At 37.0% G+C, this 17164-nt stretch overlaps 1 protein-coding gene across 17 annotated transcripts in view; it reads left to right on the top strand.

The window, feature by feature from the left end:
- Positions 1–17164, top strand: part of DLG1 (discs large MAGUK scaffold protein 1) — a 156029-nt gene that overhangs the window by 117103 nt on the left and 21762 nt on the right. For all 17 annotated transcript variants that reach the window (XM_054385855.1, XM_054385857.1, XM_054385852.1 and 14 more), the window contains 3 exons: positions 9899–10013; positions 15907–16083; positions 16920–16989. In XM_054385855.1, coding sequence (XP_054241830.1) covers positions 9899–10013; positions 15907–16083; positions 16920–16989 — 362 coding nt within the window. The remainder of the gene's footprint in view (positions 1–9898; positions 10014–15906; positions 16084–16919; positions 16990–17164) is intronic.

Below are 17164 nucleotides of genomic sequence, written 5' to 3'. Positions count from 1 at the left end.
CTGTGGATGGTTTTCTTTTTCCTTCACTTAAGTTGGGAATTTAAAAGTAGGACAAGGGGCAATGGTTTTAAACTGGAGCACGGCAGGTTTAGGGTAGACATAAGGAAGAAGCTCTTTACAATGAGGCTGGTGAAATACTGGAACAGGTTGCTCAGGAATGTGGTTGAGGCCCTGTCCTTGGAGACATTCAAGATCAGACCATGGGCAGCCTGATCTAATTAGTGTCCCTGCTGACTGCAGAGAGGTTGGACAAGATGACCTTGGAGGGGCCCTTCCAACCCAGTGCAATTTGAATAATACATATAAAAATATAATGTGCAATATATATATAAAAAAATTAATTTCTGCTTCTTTTTTTATGCTATTCAAAAAGTTAACAAGTATTAAAATGAAGAGTTCACAAAATTGTTTGTCATTGGTGTTTCTTAAATGTCTTCATAAAGATGAAGAGCATCAATTATAACTGCTTGTATTGTATATTGGCTTGGTTTATATTTATAAATCCAGCAGGATTTTGTAAAAGATGGTGATAGCTGGGATAGATCAAGGAGATTCTAGACAGCCATCAGGATTCATTATAACTGGGTAAATTAAATTCTATATGATAGGAGCATTTGGAAGACACTTGGGACCAGCTCACTTCCCTCCCTGTAACTCTATATGACAGTTTAGATGTACAGAGTTGTGTTAGGGAATGCTAATTTATGTTTTCACATCCTACCACATTATCAGAAATTTCCCATTTGTGTTTCTCCTCAGATTTATGGGAAAAGAGGACTTTCACAAGAGACTGTCTCTTAAAAAAGCTTGAGTAGGCTGTAGAATAATGAATCATTGGAAAACTCCTATCATGGAGTATCCATGATATCCATATCTGTCTCTTCAAATCCATGGTTTTATCAAATACTAGTTACTGGATTTAGGGTAGGTTGATATAATTGAATTTGGTTTTATTATAGCTGGTCTCAAGTTACATAACTGCTGACTTTTTTTTTTTATTTCCCTTCCGTTTTCAAAATGGTCCTTGGTTATAAAATTGGGTGAAAGCAGAAGTACTCTCATTCCTAAAAATATCTGTCTGGGTGTTCATTTAGTTTCCAGCAGTGTTCAGTAAATCTGAGAGATGCTGCACAAAATTTTCCTACTTCACTGAATCAGATGTCAGCAACTTAACCAGCGCTCCATGGGATAGCTAAAAGTCAAACAGGGAATGTGAAGGTATTTTCCTGTTCACCAAAGTTACTTGCACACCATGCACCATTCCTGTAGCACCACAACTGTAGTCAATTGACTTATGCTTTCTCCTTGTAGATCCCATGCTTTATCTTGCAGCTTACCAAGGAGCTTTGTTTGTAAGCTATGGAGTCACCTATTGGGTTGTGCTTGTACGGTAAACAGGCACACAGGAGTGTACAAAATCTTCTTAGTTCCTAGGTCAGGGGGTTTGAACCTGCTGGGGCTGGGTGCTGCAGAGAAGGTGTCCATGGTAGAAAAGTAGAAGTTTGGGCAATGGCAATTACCCCATGTGGTGGTGAAGTCAGGATGTTGTTCTTGTTTACCTTTTTTGTTTGGAAGCCTTTCCTTATTTTCACTCTTGTACTACAAATTTCTACCCCCCCCCCCACCCTGCCCCCATCACTCCTGAATTGAAAAGGATTTTACTTTACTAAGAATTCCACTGGAAGCTAAGTACCATGACTTGCAGCAGTTTCCAAGCAAGTGATTGTTGCTCTACAGCAGCATTTTGATGACCCATTTTCGTTTGTAGATGTTTCTGAGCCATTTCATTTTCCTGCTGCTCAGTGCCACGTTGTCATCTCCCTTCTTTGAGTTCTCTACATACGGAGGGTGGCAGGGGCACATGTTAGTGTCAAAACAGGAGAGGAAGCTCTCTGCAGTTCGGATATATCTTTATCTCCTGGGAGTGGGGATTTGGATATGGTCAGAATTGTGATTATGCTGCATAGCTGGGATACAGGAACATGAGAGTCTCAGTGCTTGAAGAGAATGTGATGAGGAGCATCAAGGGAGACATGTAGGATGGTCCAGAGGTGTAGGGCCCTTAGAGGGCTCTTCCCTCATTTTGTGCTGATATTTTCACTGTTGTGGCTATTAAAATTAAAAGCTGATCTGAAACATGTGTTTTGAGCATAACATGATAGAACAGTGTCACCTCAAAATTCACAATTTCTGGGAGCTTAGATTCTGTGATTCTGAAAATGTATGTGGTGCAGTAGAGTCCCATAACTATATCGGAGCTTGGGTGCATTTAAATATTTAGATGTAAACAGCTGAAGAACTAAATTATAAGTATATGTATATACTTGGTTGATATTGGATAGAAAATAATTCTGTGAATTAAATGAGTTTTATTTTTTTAAATAATTATTTTCTACTAGATCAGAATGGGGCAAATAAGTGTATAACATAAACTGCAATTACATACTAATTGTGAAGCCTGCTCCTGGAGGGCCTTCAAACAGCAAGCAGACAAAATGTATTGATATTAGCAGTCATTCATTGGTTACTTGATCCTTTCCCTATAAATGGAGCAAAATTCAGATAACTGTTGTGACTGGAAGGAATAGCAGCACTTTCCCAAGGATGCCTTTTGCACACCAAAATAGAATTCCAGTTTTTCCCTAGTATAGTAATGGGTTTTTCATATGAGTTATCAGCTGCCTGTTGTTTAGAATCTACATTGTTCTTCTCTTTGTAATTCAGCTGCTCAAGTCCATCTCAATAGATCTACTTCTTTTCTGAAAGAGTAGTAATATGGTTAAGTGATCAGATTAGCTCCATGTTCTTAGGTGGTTGAGTGGATCAGTGTAAGATTAAGAAAAGGTGGAGTCAGAACCTCAAAGCAAGATTTTAAGGGTTTTTTTGTAAAATCTCTTCCGAACTCATGTTGTTCGTGTAGGTAGGTAACACGTCTTCCTTTCACCTTTAAAGCAAGTAAGTGATTCTCTGTTGCAAAACATATTCATGACTCATAGTTCAATCAAAAGTCCTCATACTTTGTTAAACAGATATTTAGGTGGATTTTCATATTTTGGTTTGGTTTTGTTTTGAAGGAAGGTATTCATCTATTGAAAATAAGTTCCAAGTATGACAGCCTTGTGTTTTTCATTCTCTCTTGCCCTTGTAGCAAATGAGTCAAAAGGGGAAAAAAAATAAAAACCTCCCACCTCCCCCTGTTTCTGACACTTCATCTGTGCCCTGTTTTCTAGGGGAGTTTTAACAGATTAACTAAGCTCTGGGAAACATCAACAGGTTCATGTGTATAAAATAAGATTATTTAGTGAGCAATTTGTTTTGAAATAGATTGTAAATTTTCTGTTTGTAAAAGTCCAGCCAACAGTGCTTTTGCAAAATTTAGTTTTCAGTATTTGTTTTGTACCAAGAGGATAAGCTTCCCTTGCTTTCCAGCTGAGAACATGGGCTGTCTTAACCAAAGTTTTGGTATAAAAGATCATTACACCCCAGTTTAATAAAATGGTAAACCCTGAAAAAATAATTAAAATTAAAAAAAGAAAACTACCCTGTTTTGGGGTAAGTGGTCTCAAGTCTTCCAAACTTTGGTCCCTGCTTGTTTTGTACTGGGTTCTACTAATTTATAAATAATCCAGATTAGTCAATTAAAGTACCTTTAGAATCAGGCCCATTAAGATTAGAAGAGTTCTGCTATATATAGTCTGGCTAGAGGATATAAAGCAGCTTACACATCTTTAAATCCTTTAAACCCTCACTCCTTTTCTTTAACATAATACATAAAGTCGTTTGTCTTTCTTTAAGAGCAGTTCAGTCTTCTACAGGTTGCGAATGTGTGGTATATCTTCAACAACACTTTTGGTGAATTCACTGCAGCAGTGACTGGATTGTGTCTCTGAGTTTTGCAGGCTCTCTGGGATGTGTTCTTGACTAAATACAAATGCAGTTTTTCTAATCAGGTTTGAAATTCTGCAGCCCAGTCTTCCAAGTGGTTAATGAGGTACAAGCTCATTACACATTAGAGTACATGAAAGTCACTAAGTATATGGAATGCATTGTGGTCTCGCTCAGGTCATATTAATGTAAACCAAGCATTGAGTCCAGATAATACCACCTCAAATTATTTATGATGCTCCATTTATGATTTCATTTTAATAGGTAACCTGTTTGCTAGTGGTTTTGAATGGTTGTACTAAATGTGGTATACTCCGGGCTCCTCTACCATCTGAAATCAATCCTATGGTGTGTAAAAAGAAAAGATATGCAAACCATGAATGGTGCCTATGAATGTATGAAATGTGAGTGTAGATAATCAAGGGATGGTAGTAGTACAGGACTAGAAGTTGTAATAAAACTTCAGTCATCTGTGTGCTGTGACAGTCCTGCTGAGAATCTTAGATTTGAAAACCAGTAGGTCAGTACAAAATCAGTGTGACGGTGTCTGTCCCAACTTACTCTCAGGCTCTGTTTCTCAAATATGAGGCACCATGAAAAGGAAAATTTGGTATTCTGAGAGGGGAGAAAAGAATATAGCAGCAGTTACATAAAACTGTCAGCACAAGAGTCCTACTTTGACAGATCCAACGTGTCCTGCTAAAGAGGGCTTTCCAAAGACAGATGGGAAGAGGGAAGCAAGGAACACACTTTTTTTAATTGAAATGAACTTTTTCAGCTCTTCATGGATTCAGTATATGTAAGAATCTCTGCTTCTCGGAGCTGTACTGCCATCTGTTCCCTGCACACACATCCATGCTTCCATGAGCTGCTTTTCCTTCTGTGCTGTTTGCTGAGCTTTCCACCCTTTGTTGCAGTCTTCTGTTCTTTTGCCCCATTCGGAAGGACCTGTGTTGCAAACCAATTTGTTGTGGCCTATTCTTTTTTCCCCTCTTCTCCTGCCTGATTAGACTCTAATCCACTCTAATATAAACTCTAATGTGTGTGTGTTTCACTGTCCTCATGTATCCCATCCGATAGGCAGTCCAGGAGACTTTCACTGGTGAGATTCAGTTTCTGAAGTTTTTATTTCTGTTGAGGTTAACTTTGACATTGTAAACATTACAGTTTTCCAGGTAAAATCATTTTAGGATGTAGCTCAGGAAGAGAGGAATCTTTCAGGATTTTCTTAATCTTTTCTTGCCCCCTGTTCTTTTTTTTTTTTTCTTTTTTTTTTCTTTTTTGGTCTGTTGCTTTGCAGTACATGCAGACATGAATTAAAGCAGATTTATTCAAGTTTTGCACCATCTGCTTATCCAGTATAATTTTGAGGTTTAAACTTGAGTCCAGATGTATCCATCCAATGTTCTTAACAACTGATTATGTGTAAACCTCAGTAGGCTTTGGGTTGTTTTTTTTTTTTTTTTTCCCCGCTGTGGTGGGGTGCTGTTGGATAACTGCCATGAACTGAAGCAGCAGATGCTTGTGCTGCTTCAAGCTCTGTGTTCTGATAACAGGTATTCCTCCCTTCCTACCCCTAAATTTATTGGAAACTTTTAGGAAAATGCTAGGCAAAAAGAGATACCATTATTTTTACATTCTTTTTTTTTTTCTGTTTCATGTTAGCCTTGCTGCCTATTGCCCTTCATTTCATGCATAGTATCTGCAGATTTGCTAAAATCTAGACCTTTAGAAGGGATCCTGAGCCCCATTCACTGCTTTTGCATGTACATCAGGTTTCAGGTCCTGGTCAGATTTACCTTGAAAGGCATGAGGATTTGGATTGTGTGTTTTGGTTTTCTATCTGTTTGTTTGGGGTTTTTTAATTTCATTTTGGGAAGGGCAGTGTTACTTCTGCCACCATGGTTTTTATTCAACTACTGTTTTACAGTCTCAGTGTTTTGATGGCTGTGGAAATTGAAAGTGTATTTGGAGGTAGAGTTCCTATGAGAAGCCTGCTTCTTTTGCATTAAACTCAGTTTCTTTTTTTCATTTAAATTTGTCCTTTCTGCTTGGATACCTCGAACACATTAGACCAGAGAGCAATCATATTCCTTCTGAGCTCAGCTCTTCATTTCCTTTTAGCCAGGAAAGCAGACATTTCTTTATACTTTGTTCACTGTGCCTGTTCCAGCTTCAAATTTCTGGGATGCTGAATGTGCATTGCATGGATTTGTCGTGCTTAGTCTTGTGGAATTTTATTGTACTGTTCACTGTAACTTAGAGGAAACAATATCATGAATTTTGTCATATCCTATATATGTAACATTATACATAGCCCATATAAGAAAGGATGGAATTTTAAAGAGAGATCTCTAGCATTTGAGAGAGTCTTGTGATGAGAAAACCCAGTCAAATAGATAATGTAGGCATACCATGGAATTCTGTAAACAGTGAAAATTCTTGAGGATGGGAGTGGAGTTCAAATATTTATTAGTACACCCATGTAATTTCCACAGAGATTCATACATGTATGGACCTGCTAGGAAAATTTAGGGGTGATATGGCATTGATCTGCCAAAAGAAAAGGGAGAGTTAATTGCTGTAAAGAATTATCACTCTGTGCTTGCCTAGTTCTCATCCCTAAATGCTTGCCTTATTATCAGTGTGAGAGATAAGTGTTAAGCTAAGATCATGTTTTTCTTTTTTTCCTACATTTCTGCTTTTATGTCTTTTTAGCTAAGAAGTTTCTTCTGAAGTCATCTGTCTTTTACACCTATTGTATGAAGTCTTCCATTAGTGCAAGTTTGATGCTACTTCTCTGTAATTTGTTTGGTTTGGCACTTTTTTTTAACCTTTTTTCTTTCCCCATTTAATAAGTAGTAAGAACACTGCAGGGATTGATTACAAACATAGTGATGTGTAGGTAGCTTTCTGATGCTTCTGTAATGAAATAAAATTGTATACATGGGCACCTCAGTTGAGAGTCTCCACTCTTGCTACCAGCTTTTGGATATTGATATTCTCTTCTTTTAGAGTACATAAGATGGGGCAGCTATGGACAATCTTCTGACTGCTATCCTTCAGCTGCTTTCCTACTTTTCATAAATGGCGTCACTGGTCTTCTGTTTAATAAGAGATTGCTGATGCTAAAGACAGTTGATATCCAACTCTCTTAAATCACAGAGATAAAATGCAACCTCTCCTAGAGATTATCAGAGCTCACACTACTTTATAATCCTAAAGGTGAACCAAACCTAACTGGTCCAGAGGGGATGGATGCTGATCCTTTGGGTGCCAAACGGATGCTGCTTTTCTGATACTATCAAAAGTCCTGCTGTTGCCTTCTCTTCTGTCTCCAGCATTAGTTTCAGTACCACTGTATCTAACACTAAGAAAACATCAAAATCCTGCTTGCTTTTCAGCTCCAAACCCAATGATTTTGAGATTTATATCCATTCTGTTTCTCTGAAAACCTTCTGTGAGAGGAAGATAGCTCAAGTTTTTAGCCTGCTCTCCATCAAAGTTGGTCACCAGATTCTGTCTGTACAGACTGTTTAAGCTTTTCCTATGACATCTCTTGGCACCCTTTCTTTATGAACACAAAGCCTTCCCAGTCTTATCTCATTAGTTTCCTTTTTTGATTTATTGGTATGGCAAAGGCCTCTTGTAGAGATGATTCTTCTTACTCTTACAGATTCCCTGTGCCTCAGTCAGCACTTACTTCGCAGGAGTTCTGATAAGAAAAATTAAATTACTCCAGGAAACTGCAAGAGCAGGATTCTGGCTATGATATACAGGATAAAGAAGAGTTAAACAACAGGAAGGAGTAGTCTCCCTGTTTTTTGCATACTACGTAGGAAGAAATCTGATTCTTCCAGTAGATTACAGATGATAGTTTCTTAACAGAAATTTGTGGTCTTTCCCAGTAGCTGCTGCAGTGAACTGTAGATGTGTCAATACCAAACAGGCTGTAGCACAAGAAGATGCTTGGATTATCTGGTCTTTTCCATGCTTACTTTCCTTTTACATGGGCATATTAAACCGAAACAAAACAAACCTCTTTTGCCAGAAATCTCAGCTACCATCTTGTAGTATGCTTGAAGTTTAGAGCTTTAATCTGCCAAGACACTCAAGAAACACGTGAGAAGGATAAAAGATCATTTCTCAGGTACCAATGAATCAAGTGAGCTGACTTACCCAAGGCCACAGAGTGCAGCAGAAGCACAGCAGGAGCATGCTATTCTTTTTGTATCAAAGCCCTTCCCCTAGGGGGATATTGCTTCTTAAAAGAAGGAGTCTTCTGATACTCCCTTCAGGTCATCTTAAACTCTTTTGCTGTTAACAGGAGCATTATGGTAGTGGTAGAAATGCTGCTTTTGTTTTGTCAGCCTTATTTAGTGCTGTTAAATGATTTGATCTGGATTTTATTTGTAAAAAGGTACTCAATGTGTTTTAAAAGCTAAGATACTATCTTAAAAATGATTGATTAGCTGTTGGGTTTAAAGGACAAAAGCCATATTTGAGAGACTGTCATATTATCCTGGTATGGATAGAGGTAATTGTAGTTGCTGTTGCTGAAGCATCAGATGTAATAGTAGCCTTGATGAAGAAAGTGATTTACCAGAATCTGGTTCTGAAATTGTTCTTCTGTGACTTAATATTTTTTAAATGTTCTCTGGTTAGTCTCTAAGCCATGGTGCTCACCGATGAGTGTGTGGGGAGAAAGTGCTACATAATGGAATATGAGAAATCATTCCTAGTATTTAGATGACTATAGAAGGAACTTCAGTTTAGAGATTTGGTTTTTTTCCCTCAAGATTTTTGCATTTTAGAACCCTCTCCATCAATCTTGCATTTCCTGAGTAAATTTGATGCCTGCAGGGAATGAGGGTGCAGCTAGGAAGAGACATGAATTAGCCAGTGGAGCAGCTGCTTGCTGCACACACCCTGGCTCTCCCTGTGTTGACTTGTTATAATCTGGCATCACGTGGTCTCCTGGTGAAGGTGGTGGCTGCAGAACGTTTCTTTTAACTAGGAAGGTTCTGCAAGTGGATCTGTTGATCCTGAAGTACAAACTATTCAACTGAAGGAAAAACTTCCTTGTTTTGAGTAGATACATGACAGCATGTAAGTACCTTGCTTCAGGAGCTGTTGGTCCTGAAGAAGCCATTACTCTTTTACTCTCTGCCTTTATAGTTAAAAACAAATGCCTTTAGTTTAGTTTTATTAGTACACAGTGCTGCTTAAGAACAAAATCCGTTTTTCCAGGATTAACATTGAATATAACTCTGTAGAGGGAGTTTGTATCTCTGCTGCTGTGCACAAGTGGATCGAGATTCATGCCAGAATTCTGCAATATTTTTTCTTTCCTGAGCTCCCATGGAAACGTTGTCTTCTTCAGATATTTTTGCATATATTTTATGTATTTCCCATCTTGTATTGCTGAATTCTTTATCTAATTCGAGTCCACTAATTTTAGACACTTTTAATTCCCCATTTCTTAACATTTAAAATACATAGTTCTTGATTGTAAACTTCTGTATGTTCCAAAGTTTTCTTTATGTCATGGGTTAAAATTTAGCTGTATCAGTCTTCTTATTACCATAAAATTGATAATTATTAGTAGAAAAATTCCTCTTTATTAGAAAAAAGAATAGCTACTCTGAACTATAGATTAAAAGCATGAGATTTTGAAGGATCATTTCCTTGTTGGTTTGCTTTGTCTAGTCACGATTATGTCAAATTTTGTTTCAGTGAATATTGACAAAGGTAAAATTTCATCATAGTTTCTAATTACAAGGTAAAATTTTATGATCATTTCTAATTACAAGGTAAAATTTTATCACTTCTAATTACAAGGTAAAAATTTTATCATCGTTTGTAATTACAAAACATAACGTGTAATGGAAACATTGAGGTTTTCTTTATATTGGAAAAGCTGTAACTGTTTCTTCTCTGGGATTTTTAGCTTTTTTCTGAGTAATTGCTGAAGTTCAGAGGAAATTAATTGCAATGCTTCCCTTCCTTACAGAATACAGTCGTTTTGAAGCTAAAATACATGATTTACGGGAACAGATGATGAACAGTAGCATTAGTTCGGGATCAGGATCTTTGCGAACCAGCCAGAAGAGATCCCTCTATGTCAGGTAATCATTTTTTTCCCCTTCCCAGCTAGTGTGTTTGTCTGCTTTCCTGTAGGCTTAGTGTTTCTGTATTTGCATTTTAGACAACTACTTACTCATTCTTGAACTTAAAGAATCATATTTATATGCAGAATGTATTAAAAGTAAAGCTTCATTTAGATTGATTAGTCTACTATAGTTGAAAAGTAGTGAGAGCCCTATATGACCCTTGAAGAGTGGTGCTATTTACTTGCTTTTTGTCCTGCCTCTCCGAGCAAAAATAGCCATTTATTCTTTATGTGACTGTATAAGATGGATTAACATCTTGCTTAATGCAGTTTGGTTTTGTGACAGCAGTCTTCATGTTTTCCTCCTTCAGTTCTTGAGTTCAAATTTATGCTCTCCCTTTAAGCTTTAACAGATTTCCATCTTGCTTCCGTCAACGTACTTGAGTTATATTCTCAGCTTGTATTAAGAAATCTTATTTCTATATTCAGTAGCATCTTTTACAGAACGTGTTCCATGGTAACCAAAAGCAAATGCATCAAAGCAAATGACCTGAATATTTTGTGTTAATTTATTCATATAGAACTAAACATAAAGGAAGTAAAACTGTAGAAGATCGTGAAGCAGTTAAGAAAATAGAGGGTGTCACCAGGAAATCGTGGCAAGGGGCAGCTCATTAATGTGCCAACTAACTCCTACATCAGTTGGGCAGATCATTAATGTGCCAAGGAACTCCTACATCAGTTATATACTATTAAAGCATAATGTTTCAAGGATGGAATGTGGGTGAGAGGATTGCATGTTTAAAAATAAATGGATTTTTTTTTAACTCTTTGAACCAGCTCGTCTCTGGATTGAATAAAAGCCAGCAGTATCCTCTTGGCAGAGGCCAGAATATTTTAATAAGAGTAGGCAAGACTTCAGTAGTGCTGGTGCTTGACTTAAATTTGGTTTAAAATGTTGTAAGAACTCACTGGCTTGCCTGCTAAAAATCCTATTGACTTCTCCCATCTGAAGCAGATACTGTTTTGTTCATGGTGCTGTTATCTATTGAACTATGAGAAAGGAAGCAAGTCTAACACAAGGCAGGTACTTGAGTAATTGTATCTGTGCTCATAACAGACAGTCTTTTGCAACCCATTTCTGAAGGCTTTGGGGAAAAAAATAGGAAATTACTCATCCAGGGCTTCCATTTCCATTGGCTAGAACATGTAGCCTTCATGCTTTCACTTGTTATTTTAGTAGCTTTATCTGGTTTCTGGTTTTGCAGAGCTGATCTTGTTCTTTTTGTGTGTGTACTTTGTCTACCTTTAATATTTTTGGGGGTCAACATTTAAATCTCTGTGGATAAATGCCTTAAACGCTGAGTGTAAGTGCTTGCTACCACAGTTATCCATGTCTTACAATTTCCACAGGCAGCTGAACACATGGATGTTGTGATGGTATCTTCCTCCTTTCCATATCTCATCATTTATCACTTTAGCCCTCATCATATAACAAATCTTAAACAATTCCAAATACTTTTATTTTCCTTGGTTAGCTATAGCCTGATTAGGTTCTAAACTGCTTGTGCTTACATTCACACATTGGCTTTGTATTTAAAGCCACTGACAAACATTTTGTGTTTTTGTAGCTTTTATGTCACTGATGGAAGTTGTTAACTGTAAATAACTGAGAATTTGACCTTGCCAGCTGCTGCAAAAAAATTACCCTTCTCCAGGTTGTTGGCAGAAGCCTTATGGAGGCTTGGGAATTCCCTTTCCAAGAAAGGATTTAGAGGCTGGGTAATCAGCTTTTGTTATAAGTCAGACCAAAAATCTAAGATGCAAAAATTGCTTAGGAAAAACACTTTTCTACCCACATATCTTAACAGAGGATACTGCTAGGGCTTCTGAGATCTACTCTTGTCATCTCACCAAAAGATGCCAAAAGCTGGTAGGCAACTCGCTATACACAGGATGGGTTCACATCTGTTCTGTCTAGTTTCTGATATAATTTGGGCCTCACTAAGTTTTGTGAGTCTTTTCACTTACTGCTAGATACTGACAGATGTCAGTTATCCAGTTTATTTATTATTAGTTACTCTGCTATGATCGTTTTGTACTTTTAGTTGTACTGATTCAAAGCCTATTTTAGTGACTGGAGCTATCTTTTTCCTATAGTATTTAGTTCTGGATATGCCTTAAAGGATTTCAGTTATATAATGAAACACAAAATTGAAAAATAAATCCAACAAATAGGTAGAAAACCTATCAAATAAAAATATTGTAAAAAATGTGAAGATGAAGGTGCCAGTCTCTTTTCAGTGGTGCCCAGTGACAGGACAAGTAACAACAGGTACAAGCTAGAACACAGAAGGTTCCACCTTAACCCAAGGAGATGCTTCTTTGCAATGATGGTAACAGAGCACTGGAGCAGGCTGCCCAGAGAGATTGTGGAGTCTGCTTCTCTGGAGACTTTCAAATCCCAGCTGGGTGCATTCCTGTGTGGCTGCCCTAGGTGATCCTGCTCTGGCAGGGGGTTGGACTCAATGATCTCTGGAGGTCCCTTCCAACCCCTAAGATTCTCTGATTCTGTGAGAACAGCAAATAAAATCAGATACATTATCGTGTCTCTATAATTGAAACTTGGTGGTTTTGAGTAGTCTGCCTGTAAAGAGTATTCTGGGGATATTATGTAATACTAAGGAAAAGTCAGTTTTGTTTTCTTCAAAATACAATTTGAAGTAAAACGAGAACTCTTTAAGTGTATGTATATCAATATATGCTGAATAGCAACATAACAAACAGTCCTTGGAAGGCAATACAAATACAGCAGTTCAACTGCAGCTAACTCTTCATTTGCACATCTAACTTTCTTTCTGTACCCCGACTAATTAAGATGTACTGATTTAATGGCTTTCTCTTATTTTTGCTTTATATTTCTTTTGATCTTTATTCTGAGAGGAAAGAGATTGTCTCATAAAATGTTCCTGGTTTTGCATCTGCCCTGTATCTGTACACTCCCCTCCTTCATCCACAGCTTCAAAAAGCTCACATGCTATCAAGTTTCTGTACTATGTTGACAGAGTAAATTTATTCTATAGTTTATCTCATCTTGTATGCCAAATCTCAGTCTGTGCAGTGCTCACAGAATTCAAAATCAGAAATTGCCTATCTGCATTTTTTGACCAATGTGATATGTATCAGATTCAAACAATGGTGCTGATTTCTGCTTGAAGCAGAGCAGAAAATAGTTGCATCTCCAAGTGGAAGAAACTTAACAGTTTTGAAATCATTAGGGAATTTGAACTAAATCCATTGAAGCATTAGCACCAGGTCTGAAAAGTGTAATTGCATCTAGGAGTTTAATTGAACCATTCCTATGTTACTCTGTTAGTCAAAACATCCAAATAGCTTCCCCAAAAATTCAGAGGGAAGAAGAGCCCCTCCTTTATAAAATAACCTTTATTCTGAAGCAGTAAGATTTGATTCCTGTTTCATTAAATAAGAAATGGAGATGCTTTTGCTGCATAAATTCCTGTTGCTTTGTTCGGCAAGAACACCCCAAAAGAAGAAATGCTTCAGTAAAACTTGATCGATAGCCTATGATATTGAAAACAATGTTTGTGGCCAAGTAAAAAGACATCCTGGCATATTTGGCACTGTTATCACAGCCATTACATTTTAGGTTTTGAAGCGTAAACACTCATGAAACATGCAATTTAAATTCTGTTTCTGTAGGCTTTTTTATTTCTGTTTAGTTGCTGAGCGATACAAAGTGAAATGAAATAAAAGGAAGGACTTGATGGTCTCTTTGTGAAATAATTTTTTAGGACTTTCATTTAGAAATAAAAATTAATTTAAATTTAAATAGAATTTAGAGAAAATTCTGTTCAAAGCAGTAGTTGGTCAGGAATACCACATTTATTTTAAGTTTCTGCTTGAACCTTACATGAAATAAATGGCACTGTGAATCTGTGAAAAGTCTCCTTACAGGGAGTTAGTAAAAAGCTATTTTTTCTATACCAGTCCATCAATAAATATGTCATCTTGGCTGTGAAATTAGTTCTCATTTGATGATTTGCCAGGCATACAGGAGAAGCTATGTTAATCAGTTGGAATCAACAGATATTTTTGTTAATTCTCTTCACTTTTTGGCTCATTTCTTTGATTATTACCAGTTCTTGGTGTTCATAGAATTGTAGCTGTATAGTTTTGCCACTGCCTTGTGACACCTTCATTTATCTTCTCAAACTGTCCTACCAGCTTTGACTTTTTTCCCTCCAATGAAATTATTTTACTTGACACAACCTCACCAGAGGAAAAAAAACTTGATGAAGCTGCCTTTCATTGTGCAAAAAACTGTTCTGTGTAATTGTTCATCTGTTTTGAAGTGCATGTGTTAATGGTTATGTTTTTCTCCATTTGTGCTTCCATTTCACTCTTGTGTGTTTTATTTTTCATTTGTGCATCCAACATATTTGTTAATGCTGGTAGGCCCAGCTCATCGCTCATACAAGTTTATACTCAACCAAATCTTAGAGGTTAAAAGTAGTGCTGGTAGAAATCATTGCTTGAATACTAACAAGAACTCTCAGGAAGTGATGCAGTTAGTGAATTCAATGAAAATGTAGACAACTCAAAACTGCATTAAAAGTACATAATGGATTGTTTGCTGTTTATTGTGAGCTATGAAATGATATTTGTCCAGATTGCTCCTGAACAAAGATGTGCAGAATTATTCTGGAGGAGTAACTGCTAGACATGTATAGTTTTCTCACCTGCAGTATTTCAGCTGTTTCAAGGGAAGAAAAGATTTCTGATTTCTTAAAAATAATCAGAATATCTCAAATATGCTATGGACTTAAACTGAAAGATCTTACAGTGGAGATTGCACTACTGAAGGAAGGTGAATAGCTCCTTCTCTGGGGACATTCAAAACCCACCTGGATGTGTTCCTGTGGGACCTCCTCTAGGTGACCCTCCTCTGGCAGGGGGTTTGGACTACATGATCTTTCCAGGTCCCTTCCAACACATAACATGCCGTGATTCTGTCATTTTTCAACTTTCAAAGACTTAAAAAATTACATTAGAAATTTAATATATTAAAAGTATTGCGAGTTTAGATATTGGGCTTTGTGTATCATGGAAGTAAAAATTTTTAAGCCATTTTAAAGCTTCTGTCTTCTTCTTGTTATTAAAAACATTAGTGATTTATAAAAAGTGTTTAATAACTTATTATGGCCCAAGAAAGGCATGGTTTTGATTTTGAACTCAGTGTTTAAGAAAAGCAAAGTTCATAAAGCTAAAACAAGTTTTGGTGCAAACAGTTATCACTTAGTGATATTTAACATGAGTTAGAAAAAAATCTGAGACATGGAAAACCTAGCAGAGAAAAGTGCCTAAGATTAGTGTTTGGGATGAAGAAATGAAGTGAATTTGGACAAGGAAAAGGAATCTATTTGAGATCTTCACATTGTAATCTATTGATGCTTCTTTGTGTTGGATTTGGTATGAAGTCTCTAAATTGAGAAGGATACCAAAAAGTGCATCACTGACAAACATAGGATCTTACAGATGAAATGAAGCTGAAGATTTTTTGGCAGTGCTGTATGCTTCAAGTACTTGCTTACCTTTTTTTGTATCCTAGGCTGATACGTAAGTTGCTCCCTGCAAAGTACTCATTGAATTGTAGGAGGTATCTTCAGTGGACCTTTTATGAAGCACTAGAGTTTTGCTCTGGATTAAGTTTGTTCCCATTAATTAAAACTCAGAAGTGTGCATGGACACTACACTACATATTCTGTGTGTGTCTGTGAGAGAGTGCATTCACTTGCAAAAAGCACAGGCAGCTTTCCTCATATTTTGTGCTGTTGATACTCTTCTAGTGATTTCTTTTCCTATGTTGCATTTTTTTCTTTTTAATGCAGAGCTCTTTTTGACTATGACAAGACTAAAGATAGCGGCCTTCCGAGTCAAGGGTTGAACTTCAAATTTGGAGATATTCTCCATGTCATTAATGCTTCTGATGATGAATGGTGGCAAGCACGGCAGGTAACTCCAGATGGAGAAAGTGAGGAAATTGGAGTTATCCCAAGCAAACGCAGGTATGTCAGACCTTACTGATGTTAAGGTGTCTGCTGTTAAACATGTGATAGGATTAAGACATACGTTGCGTATGCTTTGCTCTTTGTTTGTTGTTAATTCTGCACCACATCAGCCACTTGTTTGGGGTTGGGTTATTTTGGGGGTTTTTGTTTGTTTTTGTTTTTTAATGAAAAAAATATAATCTCTAGTGGGATTCTGACTAAGTAAATGTGAAATGTGTTAAAATCATATTTAGCCTTAGGAGTTGTCTGCTGAAGTCGATAAAGCTGATCCAATTCCGTCTCTCTGTTTGCACTGTAAGCAAGTAATGGATTTAATACTGTTACCATTTGTTTTAATAGCATTATACCAATTACTAATGAAAAACTTCAGAGTGAATTTGATTCAGATGGTGACACCACCATGAATTTTTCCTACTCAAAACCTGGAATGTGGCAAATCTTTCTTTGGTGGCCAGAGTAAACAGAGATGAGGTGTTCGTTGTCATACTAGAGACCCAAATAAGAGATTAGGTGCTCTGACTCTTCATATGTTCTGTCAACTCGTAATTGAGGATGTTCACTTCTTGAGTCAGGTTTTCTCTTTGCACCGTCTGGATTTAGTGAACCCATATAAGCAAAAAGTACTCCAATACTCACAGCTCATCACTTGAGAAATGACACCTTGCTTTTCCCATACGGTTTGCCATTATCAGGCTTCCATTTTCTGGAGGTGTCATCAGCAAATAAGTATCTATACTGCAAAAGGTACAGGCAGATGCTCACACAGTAACCAGTGGTAACTTGAAGTTTTGAATTCTGCTGATTTACCATTTTTGCCTATGTTTTTGTGGTAGAGTTGAGAAAAAAGAACGAGCCCGCTTAAAGACAGTGAAATTCAATTCCAAAACAAGAGGAGATAAAGGGGTGAGTTAATGAAGTGCTAATTACACCTGGCATTGTGAATGGTAACATTTTTCAGTGGTTTTTTGTATGCAGACTCAAGATTTTAATGAACAAATTAAATTGTCAAGTAGAAATAAAGTAATTCTGAGCACCAAAGCAAACTTAATTGCCAAGACACTGCAAATTGTTTGAAGAA

The sequence above is a fragment of the Indicator indicator genome, chromosome 13 (genome assembly GCF_027791375.1).
Source record: "Indicator indicator isolate 239-I01 chromosome 13, UM_Iind_1.1, whole genome shotgun sequence".
Lineage (NCBI taxonomy): Eukaryota > Metazoa > Chordata > Aves > Piciformes > Indicatoridae > Indicator > Indicator indicator.
Note: the sequence above shows the minus strand (reverse complement) of the source record. Positions and strands in the feature narration are given on the sequence as shown.